Genomic DNA, 19,722 nt, shown 5'->3' with positions numbered 1-19,722 from the left:
TGTAGTAATTAAGACAGTTTGGTATTGGCACAAGGATAAACATTAAACACATTGACACAAGAGAGAGTGAAAAAGCCCAGAAACACTCATATGTATGAACACCTGATTTATGACATAGAGGGCATTGCAGATGACTGAGGAAAGGAGGATCAATTGGTTATCATACAAAAAAAATAAAATTAGATCCCTATTCTACACAAAAATAATTTTGGATTGATTAAAGGCTTAAATAGGAAAGGCAAAAATTTGTCTAACTTTTATAAGAAAGTAAAGAATATCTTTATATCCTTGAGGTATGGAAGGATTTTGAAATAAGATACAAAAAGCCCAAATCTCTGGCTAACCACTAAAGTACACAGGCATACCTGAGACCCCAGGGAGCCCAGCCAAAAAAAGATCTGTCTTGCAAAGACAGGACTGTTCCTGGAGAGATTTGTGAGTTTGCTGTGCCAGTGACTGAGCACATTCCCCAGCCCGCACAGGGCAGGCAGTGGAAGACAGAAGTCTTGCTGGTTGGAGGTATCAAGGACATAATTGAGGGCTGGCAAAGCAACCTGGAACTTAGGAGGGGAGCTCCAAAAACAAGGGAGCCAAACAGGTTAGTCCCCAAATCTCAGTATAAATTCTGCCCAAACCCTTGACTGACTGCCAGGCTACTCAAGTGCAGGGAAAACCTTCAGAGGACCAGGCTAAGTCAGCAGCAGCTGGAAGCTGGAAAACCGAGTGGAGACCTCAGCTTCTGCACTGCAGGGTGGGGGTCAGGGTGGCATGGAAGATACGGTAGTCTGAGTCCAGACACATTCAGTCCCTACTCAAACAAGAGCACTAATCCTTGGAAGAACAAAACGGATTCTAGAGTGCTACATCATATTATCTATGATGGCCAGTCTTCAACCAAGAATTATTAGATATGCAAAGAAATGGGAAAATAAACATGACCCACACTCAGGGAGAAAAAAAACAATAAGTAGAAGCTGACTCTGAGCAGGCCCAGATGTAGATTTAACAAAACAAAGACTTCAACTTGCTATTATAAATTATTCCAAAATGTAAAGGAAAATGTGATATTAATGAGTGAACAAGTAGGGCCTCTCAATAGAGAAACTGAAACTGTAGAAAAGAACCAAGTCAGGACTTCCCTGGTGGTGCAGTGGTTAAGAATATGCCTGCCAGTGCAGGGGACATGGGTTCGATCCCTGGTCCAGGAAGATCCCACATACCGTGGAGCAACTAAGCCTGTGCACCAGAACTACTGAGCCTGCACCACAACTACTGAAGCCTGTGTGCCTAGAGCCCATGCTCCGCAACAAGAGAAGCCACCGCTATGAGAAGCCTGCGCACCACAGTGAAGAGTACCCCCTGCTCATGGCAACTAGAGAAAGCCCGCACACAGCAACGAAGACCCAATGCAGCCAAAAATTAAAAAATTTAAAAAAATAAAAAATAAACAAAAGTAAAAACCAGAAAAAAAAAAAAACAAAAAAACCAAGTCAAAATTCTCGAGTTGAAAAGCATAGTAGCTGAAATGAAAACTTCACAAGAGGGGTTCAACAGCACAATTAAGATGACAAAAGAGAGAATCAGTGAACTTGAAGATGAGAATTACTCAGGATAAAGAACAGAGGAGAAAAAACTGAAGAAAAAGGAACAAAACCTCAGAGACCTGCAATACAATATCAAGCAATCGATCAGACATGTAATTGGAGTCCCAGAAAGAGAAAAGAAAGAGGCAGAAAAAATTTTTTGAAGAAATAATAACTGAAAATATATCCTTTGGTGGAAAATGTTAATTTACAGATTCAAAATGCTTGACAAACACTAAATAGAATAAACACAAAACTACACATAGGTTTACATCACAGTCAAACTGCTAAAAGCAAAGATAAAGAGAAGATTTTGAAATTGGTAAAAGAAAAGCAACACATTACATGCAGGGAAACAATGATACAGTTAATAGACGACTTCTCATCAGATACAGTGGAGACCAGAAAACATCAGAATGACATAGTCAGATGCTGAATGGAAGAAAAAGCTGTCAACCGAGAATTCTATACCCAGCAAAAGTATTCTTTAAAAATGAAGATGAGGGCTTCCCTGGTGGCGCAGTGGTTGAGAGTCCGCCTGCCTATGCAGGGGACACGGGTTCGTGCCCCGGTCCGGGAGGATCCCGCGTGCCGCGGAGCGGCTGGCCCCGTGAGCCACGGCCGCTGGGCCTGCGCGTCCGGAGCCTGTGCTCCGCAGCGGGAGAGGCCGCGACGGTGAGAGGCCCGCGTACCGCCAAAAAAAAAAAAGAAGATGAAATATATATAAATAGGGCTTCCCTGGTGGCGCAGTGGTTAAGAATATGCCTGCCAATGCAGGGGACATGGGTCCAGGAAGATCCCACATGCCGCAGAGCACCTAAGCCCATGCGCCATGACTACTGAAGCCCGTGTGCCTAGAGCCCCGTGCTCCACAACGGGAAAGGCTGCCGCAAGGAGGGGCCTGCGCACCACAACAAAGAGTGGCCCCCGCTCGCCACAACTAGAGAGAGCCCATGCACAGTAACAAAGACCCAACGCAGCCAAAAATAAATAAAATAAATAAATTTAAAAAGAAAAGAAATGTATATAAATATTGAATCATTATGTTGTACACCTGAAACCAATGTAAGGTGATAAGTCACTTATACTTCAATTAAAAAAAGAACTTATTGCAAAAAATTTTTTTTGAAGGTTATTGGGTAGGTAAAAATTTCTTAGGACACAAAAACCACAAACCATAAAGGAAGAAATTGATATATTGGACTTCAAAGTAAAATTTTAAACTAACTCTTAGAAGTATATTTTTAAGAAAGTGAAAAGTCAAGCTAGAGACTGGGAAGGAGTATTTGTAGAACATACTGACAGGAAAAGACTTATATCCTGAATATACATATTTTTTAAAACTCTTAAAGCTTAACAGCAAGAAGACATTTCACCAAAGAAAATATACAGATGGCAAATAATCACATGAAAAGATGTTCACTATCACTGACCGTTAGGAAAATGCTACTTAAAATCAGATCCCATGCACACCCACTAGAATGGCTGAGATTAAAAGGACTGACGCTACCAAGAGCTAGAGAGGTTGTGGAGCCCCTGGGGCCCGTACCTTTCTGGAGGGAACGTTGGAAAACAGGTTGGCCGTTTCTTACCCAGTTACACCTTAGGATCTAGCCATTCTGTTCCTGGGTGTGGCACTTCACGCCGCCCCAGAGAAATGAAGACACACGTCCACACACAGACTGGTACAGGAAGTTTTAGTCCTAACAGCCGAACCTAGAAATAATCTGAATTGGGACAGACAGCACGCAACATGGTACTAGGTGGCACCGAGGAGCCGTCGAGTGACAGCACGGGTGAGAAGCAGGATGTGGTACCAGGTGAAAGCAGCAGGACATAGAAGCGCACACGCTCTTTTTTGGGGGGGCGGGGGGTTGCATTTATTCTTTATTGATTATGGATACTTTCCTTACTAGCCATATGCATTAAAGGAAAATTGTGAACCAGTAAAATAAACCAAACAGAGAAACAAATACTGCATGATATTAATTATATGTGGAATCTTAAAAAAAAAATGTCGAACTCATAGAAACACACAACAGAATGGTGGTTGCCAGGGTTGGGTTGTGGAGGAAATAGGAAGGTCTGCTGGTCCCAAAGGGAAGTTCATGAGTGATTTGTGAGCAGGGTTCTGGTGGTTCTGTGACCATTCACACTGGTTTCCCCAGAGCTGTGTGACTCCATGGGTTTGAGCTCCAGGGAAGGCGAGTCTGGCGACAGCTGGTTTTCCAAGACTGACAGCTGGTTTTCCAAGACCGGGGTGGTGAGGGTCTTGGCCGCATGCCCTTGGGGGCTTAGCAGGGTGTTAGAAATGCCTTATATTTTGAATGTGGTGGTGATCACACAACTGTATACATTTTCCCAAACTCATCAAACTTTACACTTAAAATGGGATAATTTTACTGTGTGTAAACCATGGCTCGTAAAACTGTTAAAAACTACACTTGTGGAGAGGGCATTAAAATTGTGGAAGGCTTTGTTTGCCGTGCAGTCTAAAGCTTGCAATTGTGAAGCCATAATCCCAGGAAAATCACCTCAGATTGTGACAGATTTTGAGATAAAGTCTTTAAAGTAGTAATTAAGTTAAAATGAGGTCATTCGGGTGGGTCCTAATCCAGCATGACTTTTATGAGACAAGGATATTGGACACAGACATATACAGAGGGAAGGATGAGCAGATGCAGCGGGGAGATGGTCTCAGCCAGCCGAGGAGACAGGCCTGGCATGCATCCTTCCTCACGGCCCCATGAGAACCAGCCCCGGACACCGCGAGCTGCCAGCCCCCAGAGCTACAGGGCAATGCGTTTCTGTTGTGTGAGCCACTCTGTCGTACTTTGTGACGGCAGCCCTGGCAAACTAATATGAGTAGTGAGTGTGAAACAGCTTAGAGCCTGACTGAGAAGTCAGCCGTGTGTGGCAGCATATGATTAAGAACCAAATGAAGAGGAAATGAATAAAAGCTCCAGGTGTTTAGGAGGGGGCGTGTGGTCCCTGCCAAGCCCCCAGCTATGGCTTCAGAAGGCAGATGGGATTTGCATGTGTGAGGTGGGGGAACGAGCACAGGAGCATATTCGGGACTGGAGGCAGGATGGTATTCAGTTACCGCTGGTTTATTCACTGCCGTGAGCCAGGCACTGTGCTAGGAGCCAGGCACCTGATGAGCAAAGAGGGCGCTCCCTGCCGCCAGGCACACACAGCGTGAGATGGTGGAGGTAGAAATGAGCAGGGCGGTCTGGGACACCAGCTCACATGCGAGTGGCATTGGTACAGAGGACCAGGTGTGAGAGCTGTGGAGTCAAGTTGTGTCTCCCTTGAGCCCTTGGTATATTTGTAGTATGTGATAAAAACATTTGATTTTGCTCTATGATTATTTCATGAAAGTGATTTGTCATCGTTTGACATATTCAATTAGCTGCATTTACTTCTGCTTTCCAAAGGTTGGACAGGCAGCTAAATTCCAAGCTTCTTGAAGACAGCGGTTTTGCCTCTTCTTTCCTAGTTCCCCCATCTTAACAGGGGTCTGTGTAATGCAAAGCGCGAGTCAGTGACCCTGCACCTGGTACTCCTGGGCCGCCCCCACCGTCAGCCGCATCTCCGTGACAGCCAGCACCTTGTGAGCGCTCTGCCTGATGGTGGCTTCTCTTGTTGCTCCTACAGGTAGTAACATTGCCCAAATATTTGAGGAAGAGGTTTGGTGGCTACTGGAACCAGTTCCTCCTCACTATTCTGTACTTATTCCTTTATATCTTCAGTAAGATCTCGGTGAGTTGTGTAAAAGCCAGCCCAAGGAAGAAAAACACAAAAAAATCGATAGGCAGGACTATGCTAGGTTTGTCGCAGTGGTTCACTCTGGGACCCCATAAGTTACTTGTCGGCCTCTGCTGTCTAAGCTAAAGTGGAGAAAAAATAGCTTAATGATACACAAAATGAAAGGCAGAGGCATCTTCTTTGCCTCCCAAGCCTGGGTTACAGGCCCCTCCTGTGTGTTCCCAGAGAACCCTGGGCGTCATGTCGTCAGGTGATGCCACTCCCCTGCTGGAAACAATCCAGGCACCCTACCACCCTTACAAGAGAACTGAACCTCGTGTTATGACCTGTGAAGCCTTCCTACCCTGGCCCTGCCTCTGGCTTTGTCTCCTCCCCTGTACTCGCCGTATCGTTTCTCAAATCCAGCAAGCTTATTCCCACTTGAAGCCCTTGACACCTGCTCTGTACTGTGTCTGGAATGTTCTTCCCCCAGATTTTTGAAATGTCACCTCCTGGGAGAGGCCTTCCTCGGATGTGCCCAGTCAGTCTCTACTCCATTACTGTTTCTGTTTCCTTTGTAATACACGCCACCATGTGAGAGAATTTATCTGTTTCCTTGCTTGTTATCTGTCTTCTCCACTCTGGTGCGAGCTTCTTGAGCCCCGGGCCCTTTCCTGGCTTGCTCCCTGCAATCCCCCTCTCCTGAGAACATGGTTAGCACATAAGGCACTTGACAGATGTTTTTTTTTGAATGACTGAATGAGTGTCACATCACACTGCATGGAAATTGCCTATTTGGTGGCCTATCTCCTTCATTAAACATGAGGTACTTGAAGACAGTGACTGAGTTTTGGTAACCCTTGGATCTCCTGAACCCTGCCGAGTATCTACCGCATGGCTGGTGCTCAGTAAACATTCGATGTGTAAATGTTGGGTGTTGGGAGAACCTCTGCCCATTGTATCCCTGGCTGTGGAGACCAGAATACCAAAGCACGAGGTTAGCCAGTAAATGACGTGCAGGTGCTTCGGAGTCATTGTCAATGAAGCCTGGGGTTAACAAACCCAGCCCGCAGGCCAGTCGGACTAGTGATCTGCTTTGTACAGTCCTTGAGCTAAGAATGGTTTTTACAGTTTTAAGGAGTCGTAAAAAAACAGAAATGGTCTGTCTGTCACAAAGCCTACAGCATTTACCATCTTCCCTTTACAGAAAACGCTTGCTAGTCCCTGATAAGCAGCCCCCTCTGCCTTTCCCACTGGCGGAACTGCAGGAACAGCTCCCTCCCTGGGCACACTCCCCACTCTGAGGCTCCAAGGAGGAAGAGGCTAAGTTGCATTAACTTAGCCCAATGCTTAAAGGCCCTGACCTTGGCTGAACTCATGGGGCACTAGCTGTGTTGCCCAACAGAACTTGGGTAGACCTCACCCAGTGTCCACTAGGGATGGAGTGGACGTGCTGACTGCAGTTGGCCTCTGAGGTCAGCGTCTTTATGGGACAGCTGTCGATAGAGCTGGAAATGAAAGTGCAGCCTGCTATGTTTGTACCCATTTCAGGTGGAGCTCTGCACTGGCACCATGTTCATGAGGCTGGTTTTGGGGTTGGATGTTTACCTGGTCACCGTAGTCTTGCTGCCAGTTCTGGCATTTATGCCATCACAGGTGAGGTTACTCTAACCCCACAGGTATTTGTGTTGACACAAAAGCTCTACTTCTTAGTGAAGTCCTAAAGACATTGAGACAGGGATCTCTAGCTTTTGCATTTTCCCTGAGCCTGTAAGTCACATTGCTGAGGCCTGAAAGGGCCAAATACTAAAAATATTAGTGCCCAAGTGGTACCCTGCTCCTGGAAATCGTATCGGACTGGCAGGGGCTTTCCAAGAGGATTAACAGGGCCGGCAGTGTTTGGGGTGGGGCAGGCCTCACACTGCAGTCTGCTGGGTGAAGGGGTGAAGGAGAGGGAGCACAGAAAGGGACTGAGAGGAGGAGCTGCTTCAGGGCATCCCGGTTACCTGGTAACCTGGTCAGGCCATCAGATGGGTTTGCTTAGGCAGACAGTTCAGATTTGGAATGTTGATCCCATCTTGGGCTAACGCTATGTAGCATGATACGTGGCATCATAACCTTGGGTAGTGGCAGCTCCCCATCAGCCACGCATCCACGAGGTGAACAGCCGTTCTCTACCCAGACAGCCATTCTGTTTTTCTCTTTCAGTACAGTATTCAATAAATTACATGATATGGTCAACATTGTATTATAAAATAGGCTTTGTGTTAATGAATTTGCCCAACTGTAGGCTAAGTGTTCTGAGCACATTTAAGGCAGACCAGGCTAAGCTATGATGTTCAGTAGGTGAGATGTAGTAAATGCTTTTTCGACTTAATAGTATTTTCAACTTACAATGGGCTTATCAGGATGTAACCCCATCATAAGTCAAGGAAGACCTGTATACTTTTTTGCTTAGGAAAACTACCAGATTTTCATTTATCCAAAATGGGAAGTAAAAGGAAATTGGGTTATAAAAGAGCAAGATAAGAATCCAACAATAGATCATGAAGGCTGTTTAAGAGAGAAAACAGGGTGTATCTGGTCTAAGCATAAGCAGTTGTAAGGCCCACTGAGTTCAGGACGGAGGTGTGGGTGTGGAGATGGGCAGACCCAAGTGTGTGGAACAGGCATGCAGAGTAACTTCCCACAGAGTCAGGCGTGGCTCTCCTTTCCCTTTCCCTTGCCTATTCAGGTGGTTTTGCGGCTGCAGTTTATACTGATATCTTACATGCTGGCGTTGTGGTTCTGGGCTCAGTCTTGTTAATGGGCTATGGTAAGTAAATCTGGAGAGCAGTGGGCACCGTGGGTGGACTCTTTGAATCTGACAGCTGCCTGGGGCCATTTCAGCACCTTCCTCTCACAGATGAGGAGACCAAGGCCCTCAGAACCCATGAGCGTTGTCTAAGGTCATGCCTGCGTCAGAAGAAGGAGGAGTTGAGGAGTAGGAGGGGTGATGACAAACTCAAGCACTTTGAACAGCAGTCAAGAGTGACCTACCACACTCATCCCCCCTCTGTGCCTCTGTCCATGCTCTTCCTCTCCAGTCAGAAGCCCCTCTCCCTTTTGTCCACTCAGTTAAATCCATCTGTCAGGGTCAACAGAAGATCCGCCCCTGAGTGTGTGATTCCATGATTGTTCTACCTCTACGGCTTTGTTCTCTGGACTTGTATCACTACCACACAATGTGACTTTTTTTTTTGATGGTACATATCTTGATTGTTCATTATGTCACATAAATAAGTCATACCCCCCAGGTCCAAAACTTCTTAAGAACCAGAGCCATTGTATCCTTCACACAATGAGTCTGATGCACATGGTAGGTACTTAGTGAGTAAGACGAATGAAAATAATAGCTGATATGAATTGAGAATCAGCTACCATGCAGGCATTTATCTGTATTGCCTCATTAAATGATCACAGTCATCATGAGGCATAACTACTTTTATTATCCTCATTTTACTGATGAGGAAGCTGAGTTACTCAGTTAACTAACTTGTTCATGAAACACACCAAGAGTAGAACTCAGAGCTGGGTCCCTCTAACACCGAAGCCCCCGATATTTGAGTAGCATATTACCGTACCTGTAGTGACAATTACGCTCACCTTCAAGTGGAGGTTTCCTCCCACTAGCTAGGAGTAGCCTTAGTGAGGTTGGCGGTACCCACTGTTCCATGGGTCGGAGATTGGTCTTGCAGAAACCTAGAAGGAAAAGCTCTTGGCTCAGGTATGGAAAAATTATTGAAATGATATGCTAGTTCAGTTGAAGGGTTATGGTTCCATAGAGCATGTTGGTAAGCCTCATGGAAGGAGAACAGATAGACTCACACAGAATCACAAACCTCAGTCTTACCATTCAGTAAGCATTAGGGCTCCATGAAGTATACTCAATGCTGTGTTGCTGGGACACAAAATACATGTCAGGCATGCTCCAAGGAATTTTGTAATGAGCTGGGAAACAATCACTGATTTGAGTGACACAACTATAAACTATAAAACATTCTAAGCCATTGTGTTTGCTCAATGTTCATGGTAAATATCAACGTTATTAAAACTTGCCAAGACCATCCCAATACTTGAGAATGATAGATATCCAATTAAACTTTAGGGGCAGGTGGAATATTCCATTTAATTTTAGCAATTATATCTCTAAATAATTATATATCATTTACTGTTATAGACTGAATGTTTGTATCCCCCCAAAATTCATAAGTTGAAATCCTAACCTCCAATGTGATGGTATTGGGAGTTGGGGCCTTTGGGAGGCGGTTAGGTCATGAGGGAAGAACCTTCACGAATGGCATTAGTGCCCTTATAAAAGAGACCCCAGAGAGCTCCCTCGACCCTTCTGCCACATGAGGACACAGTGAGAAGATGGCCAACACCCTGTCAGCCAGCACCTTGATCTTGGACTTCCCAGCCTCCAGAACTGTGGGAAGTAAGCCATTCACTATATGGTATTTTGTTATAGCAGCCCAAACAGACTAAGACATTTTCTGAGAAATTTAATGGGATTTTTTTTTTTTTACCAGAGTATTCATGCTAGTTCTTTTGATAAGTAAACTATTTGGGAGAGGTGTTGTTTTCCTTTAAAAATATACAAGAACTTGTACATCCAAGTGCATGTTGCCTTCAAACAAGTCACTGTGGGAACCCGTGCACATACAATTTTATTTTTTTATTTCTAATTTTTAGGTAATTTTTAGGTAAGGTAAACAAAACAAAAGGGTACACAGTGAAATATTTACCACCCTCAGTTTCTCAGTTTGACTCCCCAGAGCCAACCAGTATCATAAGTTTTGTGTACATCCTTCCAGAGACGGTCTTCATATGTTCAAGCAAACCTTGGAGATATTGTGGGTTTGGTTCCAGACTACAGCAATGAAGCAAATACCACAATAAAGCAAGTCACATGAATTTTTTGGTTTCCCAGTGCATATAAACTTATGTTTACACTATACTGTAGTCTGTTAAGTGTACAATAGCATTATGTCTAAAAACAAGGCACATACCTTAATTTTAAAATAATGCTGTTGGAAAAATGGCACTTATAGACTTGCTCGTTTCAGGGTTGCCACAGACCTTCAATTTGTAAAAAAAAAACACAATAAAATGAGATATGCCTGTACAAATATTTTTTTTATCTGTGAGATATATATCTTAACAGAATCAGAACAATTTTAAAGCCCGTTTTTCCACCACTGGAACTATATCTTAGGCAAATTTCTATATCAGCAAATAGAGATCTACTGCATCTTTTCTGCTTTTGTATTTGTAATAAACTTTTTATTGAAAAGTGCACAAATCAAAGTGGATAGCTAAAGTATCACAAAATGAACACACTCTGGTAGCCAGCACCCAGGTAAAGAAGTTGTCTTTTTGTTTCCTTCTTTTCCAAACTTTATACTTTCATTTCTTTTTCTTGCCTTATTACACTGGCCAGGACCTTTAGTACAGTATTGAAGACAAGAAGAGGCATCAGTCCTCCTCGTCTTATTCCCAATTTAGAGGGAAAGCTTTGAATATTTCACCATTAAATAAAATGTTTGCTGTCAATTTTTTGTAGATATATTTTGTCATACTAACAAAGTTCCCTTCTATTCCTAGTTTGCTAAGATTGTTTATCATGAGCAGGTTTTGAATTGTATCAAATGTTTTTCCACATCTACTGAGGTGATTATATTATTTTTCTCCTTTTTCTTTTAACACAGTTAATTACATTGACTTGGTTTTGTGTGTTAACGTTGCATTCCTGGATTTGTCAAGAGATACCTCAATTTCCTCTCCAAAGTGGCAATTTTAACTTATATTCTCAGAAATGTATGAGAATATGTGTTTCTTAACCTCCCAGCCAACACTTGATGTTTTTGTGTGTTTTTTAATTTTTAAAAAAAATTTATTTATTTATATTTGGCTGCATTGGGTCTTCGTTGCTGTGTGCGGGCTTTCTCTCTAGTCGGCGGTGAGCGGGGGCTACTCTTCATTGTGGCGCGTGGGCTTCTCATTGCGGTGGCTTCTCTTGTTGCAGAGCACAGGCTCTAGGTGTGCAGGTTTCAGTAGTTGTGGCATGCGGGCTCAGTAGTTGTGGCTCGCAGACTCTAGAGACAGGCTCAGTAGTTGTGGCACACGGGCTTAGTTGCTCCGCGGCATGTGGGATCTTCCCAGACCAGGGCTTGAACCTGTGTCCCCTGCATTGGCAGGTGGATTCTTAACCACTGTGCCACCAGGGAAGCCCAACACTTGATGTTTTAAAACTTTAAAAAAATATGCCCAGTAGGTGAAACGGGAAAAATAAGTATCTCATTTTTGTTTTAATTAGAAGTTTCCAGACACTGGTGAGGTTGAGCATCTTTTCATGTACTTAGTGGACATTGGTATTTCCTCCTTTGTGGATTACATGTTCTTATTCTCTACCACATTTCTTTCCAATAGTTTCCCTTGGCTATTGATGTGTGAGTCCTTCATACATGATGCAAATCTCTTCTTTTATTCTAACAAATTTTTAACTTGATTTCAGTCATATAAATTTAAAATTTTGAAGTCAAATTTGTCAACCTTCTTTTTCCTTTCTGTGTCTTGTTGAAGAATGTACTACTCCCTAACCCAAGTTCATAAAGATACTCTCCTGTTTTCTTCTAATAACTTTGTGGTTTTGTAGTTCACCTTTTTAAAATCCACATGGAATTCATTTTTAGAAGTGCCATGAGGTGTCTTACTCATTTCATAGTCACTTGGTATCTTTTCGTTGACTAGTTTTGACTCCATATGATTCTGAACCCATTTCAAAATTCAAGTCTATATCAAAGGAACATGGTTTAATATGCCAAAATAAAAGAATTTTTAGTTAAGTAGGTGGAATTATGTGTTTTAGTGCCTTTTAAAAATATTTTTCAGGCTTCCCTGGTGGCACAGTAGTTAAGAATCCGCCTGCCAGTGCAGGGGACATGGGTTCGAGCCCTGGGCTGGGAAGATCCCACATGCCGCAGAGCAGCTAAGCACGTGCGCCAGAACTACTTAGCTTGCGCTTTAGAGCCTGTGAGCCACAACTACTGAAGCCCGCACAGCTAGAGCCCGTGCTCTGCAATAAGAGAAGCCACCGCAATGAGAAGCCCGCGTGCAGCAACAAAGACCCAACTCAGCCAAAAATAAATAAAATTTTCTTTAATGTTGAGATTTTACACCACTTAGGATATTGAGGGAGAAATGCTATAGGCTCTGAAGAAAATTCCAGATATGAAGTTTCATAAATGTTCTGCTGGAATTGCAGGAAAATGAATATTAATTTCTGATTTAGTCAAGATTCTTCAAATAACTTGAAATAGAACTTTAGTTCCAAACTAATATAAGCAAATAAGTACTTCCTTGGCTCACCTAAGTGAAAATTCCAGGGCCGTCTTACTTTTGAGCATGGCTCAATCCAGCCTTCTGCATGAGCCAGGTAGACAAAAGAGCTTTAAACTGCCATCCTAGCTTAGAACCCCAAAGCAAAGAAGCAGGCTTTTTCGGTGCCTTAAGCAGAAGACTCCTGGGACAAGCTCTGTTAGCCGGGCTTGGGTCCCAAGTCCATTCCTGATACATCAGCTGCCCAGGTGACAGGGAACATTGGCCAGGCCTGGGTCACATGCCAGATCGGAATGAGTGGTAGGTAGTTTGACGAGGCCCACCTAACTCATATAGGGCGGGATGCAGCTGGAAGAGGGGTTCTGTCCCCAGAAGCAGGAGGATGGGGTGCCAGGCATACGACCACCAGTGTCCACTGTACTCTTCTTTTTCTTTGGAGGAGATGGTGTCTTTTCTTAGGTACATACAGTCTTGGCTATTTGCCAGTCCATTGTGTCTCACTTTGCAATCTTGGTTCTTCAGACGTGTGTTACTGTGCAGTTTAAGGTACTGACCAACTGTATGGTGTTTTCAAGCCTTTAAGGAGGTGGGAGGATACCAGGAACTACAGCATAAGTACATGGATGCTAAGCCCACCCTCATCTGTGAAGGAAACTGGACCTCCCAGACGGAATGCTTCATTCCTTGTCTGGATTCTTTCCATATCTTTCAAGATCCCACCACTGGAGACATCCCCTGGCCTGGAGTCATCTTTGGCATCTCCACCCTCTCCTTGTACTACTGGTGCACCGACCAGGTAATCAAATGCGCTGCGCTGATGGGCCTGCGCTGGGGGCTGGGGGTTGGGGGTCTCTGCAGTCTCTGCAGCCACAGGCAGGCTTCCCTCCCAGCCTAGTGTAGTGCCCAAATGTAGTGCAGGACCACATTCTGTCTGAAAGGGGTCTCTCAGGACTTCCCTGGTGGTCCAGTGGTTAAGACTTCACCTTCCAATGCAGGGGGTGCGGGTTTGATCCCTGGTCAGGGCGCTAAGACCCCACATGCCTCACGACCAAAAAACCAAAACATAGAAGCAATATTGTAACAAGTTCAATAAAGACTTTAAAAATGGTGCACATCAAAAAAATCTTTAAAAAACTAAAAGGGGTTCCCCCTCCAGTCCTGTCTATAATAGAGCACTTGTTTTCATTTTTTCCTCCCTCTCATTATCTACAAAGCACAATGTTTGCACATGAAAAATATGTCAGTTCTCCCAAATTGAGTCTAGAAATTAAATACCACTAATCAGTATTTCAGTTGGATTTTTTAAGGACTCAAGCTTATTCTAAAAATTATATGGCTATCAATGGTTGTTAATGAAATAAACTGTGAAATATTCATACAGTGGAAAGCCAATATAGAAATAAAAAGAAAGTACAGCTACACACCATAGCATGGATGAATCTTTAAAGCATTATACCAAAAAAAAAGAATCTAAACACAGAAGACTAGGTGCTGTGTGATTACATTTATATAAAGCTTAACACAGGCAATGCTAAGTTATGTTGTTTAGCTATACACAATTACGTAGCAAAAAATTGTAAAGAAAAAGCAAAGAGGAAATAAAATAGTCATTAAAGCGATCATTTCTGAAGCAAGGGAGAGGGTTGAGGTTAAAAAGAGGCACATATAACAGTGTTGTTCACAATCGTTAAAAAGTGGAAACAACCCAAATATCCACCAACGAATGAATGAATTAACAAAATGTGTATCCATGTGTTGGAATATTATTCAGCCATAAAAAAGAATGAAGTACAGATACATGCTACACATTGGATGAATCTCGAAAACATTATGCTAAGTGAAAGAAGCCAGACACAAAAGGTCACCTATTGTATGATTCCTTTTATATGAAATATCCAGAACAGGCAAATCCATGGAGACAGAAATCCGATTAGTGCCTCCCCGGGGAGGAGGGATGGAGAGTGGCTGCTTCATGGGCCTGGGTGTTCTTCTGGGTGATGAAGAAGCTGTGGTGCTGGAGAGAGGTGGATGTGATGCAACACTGGGGATGTACTAAATGCTACAGAATTGTTCACTTTAAAATGGTTAATTACATGTTATGTGAATTTCACCTCAATTGTTTAAAAGAGCCATAGAGAGAGGCTTCTGGGGTACCTCAATGTTGCTCCTCTTTTTTTTTTTTTTTTTAATTTTGTTCCACCACCATCAGTGAGTTTTTTCATACATTTCTAAATCAGTTAGATTCTTTGTTGCATTCTGTATGCCAGCCTTTGAGTGTTGCACCTCTTGACTTGGTGTTTCCATGGTGCGCTCTGTAATGTGCTACACCATGTTCGTGTGTTATAGCACAATAAAAAGGGTTTAAACCTTTTGTGGAAGGAGAAGATGCCACAAATAGCTAACCCAAGTTTGAAAGTGAAGAACAAAGGGGGAGAACTTGCCCGACCAGATATTTAAACTTTGACAAAGTCACAGTAATACAAGCAGTTTGAAATTCCCAGGAATAGACATATAGACTAACAGAACAGAATAAAGAGCTCAGAGACAGACTCATGTACTTAGAGGAATTTAATATGTGTTCAAGGAGGCTCCACAAAGCAACAGCAGAGATACATACTGTTCGATGTTAAAAAAAAAAAAACCAAAACCCAGCTTACTATTTGGAATAACAGAGCTTCATCCCCACCTAACACTTACACAGAAGTGGACTTCAGATGAATTAAAGACTTAAATGTGGAAAGTAAACCTGTACTACAATAAGGCGAGGTAACGCTAGTGAATACTTTTGAGTTGGGGGGAGTGTAAATCATACCGGTTTGATCACATTACACATAAGGCCTTTTTAACAAAGATGCTCTAGACAAAGTTGATGGATGACGGGCTAGAGAAGACTATCAGAATGTTTATAATGAACAGGAGACTAATAGCAAATCCACAAGAAAAAGGAGCTCCAATAGCCATGCGGGCAAAAGATAATGAGAGACAATTTGTAGAAAAGGAAATGCAAACAAACGTAAATGCTAGCAAGCATATAACCCAGCGTTATCAGGGAAGTGCAATTTAAAACCACAATGAGACTGGCAAAAATTAGAAAGCTTGATGATGTCAAGTGTTGAGGAGGACACGGATGTTTAGGAATCCTGTTGCATTTCTGGTGAGAGTGCAAACAGGGCATGTTTTCTGGAGGGTGATCTGGCAATGCTGAATAAAGTCAAATATATTGTACTCTGTGACCAATTGGTGATGTTCCTCAGAAACTACCCAAAAGTCCTCATCCAAGTTCATAAGGGACCATATGTGAGGCCTGATCACAGTGTTGACTGTGCTAGGTACTGAGGTGGGTGGATGAGATGGGGGTGGGGTGGGAGTGGGGAATACCACTGAGGGCTGCTGTGCATCCGTGAGAAGCCATGGAGCCACCGTACAAGGAGTGGCACTGATGGAGCTTTAACATGTGCTGAGCGGAGGACCAGGAAACAAGATGAGGCCCAGAGCCCAGCACACGGGCGTGATCTGTAATGCAGTCAAGTGTTGTTATTTGTATTCTTCCCCTCTGCTTATTATGTGTCTAATTATGCTGCTTTATGTCAATGACAAGAAAAGTCTCTCTGTAAAAATTAGAAAGCAGGGTGGAATCAAACCACCACAACCAAGAAACCCTTCCATCAGAAATGATCAGTTAGATTTCAAACTCAAACTTCTGGAAATGAAAAATATTCTTATTGAAATGTAAAACTGAGTAACTGTTAGAATAACAGATTAAACATAGCTGAAGGAAAAAAGTGGTAACCTAGAAGAGAGAACTGAAGAAATTGCCGAGAAAGCACAAAAATGGAAAGTGTGAAAGAGAGACAAAGTGACATGGAAGACAGGATTAAAATACATCCTATTGGAGTTCCAGGAGAAAAGGGGAGAAGCAATATTTGAAGAGAAAGTGGCTGAGAATTTTTACAGCTGTTGAAAGAACAGGACTCATCAGTTTCAGGAATCACAGTGAATCCCAAGCAAATCTACACAAAGTCACCTCCTGATGAAGTTTCAGAACATGAAAGACGAGGAGGAGACTGAAAGCCAACTGAGAGAAAAGATCCCTTGTAGAAGAAGACAGGTACACCCCCAACAGACTGCTCAGCAGCAGCAGTGTAACCCAAGGGAGAGGAGTAAACTTTTCAAAGTACTGAGGAAAGTGTCCACTTTCAATTACGTGCCCAGCTAAGTATTACTCAGTAGCAAGGGCAAAATAAAGGCATAACCTTCCCTAGAGACTGAATGACGTGCATAAAGGAAAAGGAGGTCCTGGTGAGCAGGAGGGACAGTTAGAGAAGCTGGCCAGCACGTGCGCAGATCTGAAGCATTGGCTGAAAATCACCATAATTCTGCACACAGGAAGTAACACAGGACAGAGCTAAAATGTCGGAACATAATTAGAGTTAAATCTGTTTGTGGACTTTAAATTGTTCAGAAGGGTACAGATACTGATTTACTTTAGACCTGAAGTTGTATCCATGTTAAAATTTTAAGGGTAATTATTAAAAGCCTAGAAGTAGAATCTCTAACTTCCTAACTAGTAAAGAAAATGATTTAAGAAAAAATTTTAATTAAAAAAGAGACAAACTGACCAAAGGAAAATTGTTTTCCTTTGGCCCACTACCATTTTTAAACAAGAATTCGTCCCTTGCCCCGCTTTGTAATATATGACAACCTATGAAAGTGCTTAGGGCTTTCTGCATGGAATGATTTTCATGCCCCTATGACTATCCTGTCCTAAGAATAAGAGTTGGCTTCTGGGGCTTCCCTGGTGGCACAGTGGTTGAGAGTCCGCCTGCCGATGCAGGGGACACGGGTTCGTGCCCCGGTCTGGGAAGATCCCACATGCCACGGAGCATCTGGGCCCGTGAGCCATGGCCGCTGAGCCTGCGCGTCCGGAGCCTGTGCTTCATACGGGAGAGGCCACAACAGTGAGAGGCCCGCGTACCGCAAAAAAAAAAAAAAAAAAGAGTTGGCTTCTGCTCTGGCCCTGTTCCTTCATCCCCTCCCTTAGAGACCATCTCTTCCGTGTGCAGAGCTAAGCAAAGACCAGGAAGTGCAGCCTGGCTGCCCACCTGCTCAGCAGAGGCCCCCAGGCACCTAGAGGCTGTCAGCAGGATGCCCACAGGCCCACTGAGAAGCAGTGCCTGCTTACATGAGGCAGGACCACCTTGGGGTTCTTCCTCCTATTAATAAATAATGCATTTGGGAAAGAAAGAAAGCATTAAAGACGAACATGAAAATCCTACCTGTCAATCCTACTATCCCAGGATTAACCTCTATTGTCATGTTGGTTTATTCCTGTGGACTTTTTCTAGGTATAGAGTCGAGGTGTGTGTACTATTGTATCCCGTGCCTTTTTGTTACTGTCATGCTCTGAGCATTTTTCACATTATTTAAATATTCTTTGAGAACGTAATTTTAATGCATACAGAGTACTGCATTGTCTTGATGCACTGGACCATGTCTTTATGTTCTTTCTTAAGTGCTTCTCCATCTGCCTGCTATACCATTCTGCTCGGGCTGAGTGCACACCGCCTCTTACAGCAGGAGCACCGTGAAAGGGGGCGTGAAGCATCTCCCAGGAGACTTTGCATGTTAAGGTCTACACTGGTTCATTTCCACTTGGACAAGTGAAGCTGGTCCCAGTTCTAAACACTCATTTGTTACCGGGGACCAACCTGTGCTTGGATTGATGTCACAAGGGCAGAGACGGTCTGTGGCCTCTAGAAGGGAGTCTTATCCTTGCCAGGGGACAGCTTGTAAGCACTGTGCTGCTGTGATTGGTGTGCAGTGCTAGCAATAAGGCCAAGGTCAGGCCACCCTCCTCCCCTCTGGTAGCTGTGCACTGAGCAAAACGTGTGCATCGGTCACACGTGCCTCCTCTGGCCCTGCATGCCCGGAGACACCTGGGTGATTGGGGTGAGCAGTGGGCACCCCCTCCGAGGGCACACCCTACTGCTACTGCAGGTCACAGTTGTCCTATCTGTGCCGAGGCAGCCCGGGCTTGATACCCTCTGAGAAAGCCCCCCACCTGTGTTTCCTCGGCAGATTTTTGTCCAGGGCTGCCTGGCAGGGAAGAACGTGTCTCATGGGAAAGGCGGCTGTGTCTTGTGTGGGTACCGGAAGCTGCTGCCCATGTTCAGCATAGTGATGCCAGGGATGGTCAGCCGCGTCCTGTACGCAGGTGATTCTTGCTCGGCTGTGTTCACACTGATCTTCTCCTCTCTTAGGCATCTACATCTAGGCAGCATATGGGGTTATCAGGTCTCCTGCTGGGGAGACTGCTGGGGTTGAGGTGCCCCAGATTGCTTTCTTGGGAGCTCATGGATTTAGATTAGGGATGTGGCTGAGCAGAAGTCTGGACCGTGGATGTAGGTGGCAAGAGAGGAATTGCAGAGAGACGAGTTCAGGCGGAGATGAGCCAGCCGACGCTCCCTGCAGTGGCCAGTCTCTGCGTGGCGTTGAGACGTGGTCCATGGGGAGGTCAGCTGTTCCCCCTGCACTGCAGGCACCGTCCTGCGGGCACTCCTGGGTGCCAGGCATCGTGCTCGGATGTGACCAATGCCGTCACTGCTCTCACAGCCCCAGGTGTGGCACGTCGATGGAACCCCCAAAGTGGGTCTAGCCCTGAGGCCCACGTTCTTTCTGTTAAGTGCTATGAGAACGTCCCTGCTGCACTTAATGAGCTGTCATAATTTCGTGGATGTCCCTCATCCCCGTTTCAGCCTCGTTTTACTGCCTTTAGGTGTACTGCCTCTCGGTACCAGATGTGTTTATTCGTTAAACCTTTATGGAGCACGTAACTCAGATGGTGCAGCCACATGGACAAAGCAGGCGGCTTCCACGGAGTCTTCTGCCTCAGTGCTTGACAAGGCCAAGCAGACACTGAAGCACTTTTTATTGCGAAGCAACATGTGCAGTAGACGTCTCTAACCCTAATCCATCCTTCAGTCTGCCTCTTTTTTAATCCTGATCCCTTTCC

The 19,722-nt window shown here is 44.2% G+C and overlaps 1 protein-coding gene across 1 annotated transcript in view; it reads left to right on the top strand.

The window, feature by feature from the left end:
- LOC103083836 (sodium/glucose cotransporter 1-like) overlaps nt 1-19,722 on the top strand; it is a 108,056-nt gene that overhangs the window by 60,461 nt on the left and 27,873 nt on the right. The window contains 6 exon segments of the mRNA XM_082930902.1: nt 5,241-5,345; nt 6,882-6,969; nt 6,972-6,986; nt 8,065-8,145; nt 13,286-13,506; nt 18,789-18,924. Coding sequence (XP_082787028.1) covers nt 5,241-5,345; nt 6,882-6,969; nt 6,972-6,986; nt 8,065-8,145; nt 13,286-13,506; nt 18,789-18,924 — 646 coding nt within the window.

This window comes from Lipotes vexillifer, unplaced genomic scaffold, assembly GCF_000442215.2.
Source record: "Lipotes vexillifer unplaced genomic scaffold, Lipotes_vexillifer_v1.1 scaffold1783, whole genome shotgun sequence".
Taxonomy (NCBI): domain Eukaryota; kingdom Metazoa; phylum Chordata; class Mammalia; order Artiodactyla; family Lipotidae; genus Lipotes; species Lipotes vexillifer.
This window is presented reverse-complemented; position numbering and strand designations above follow the sequence as displayed.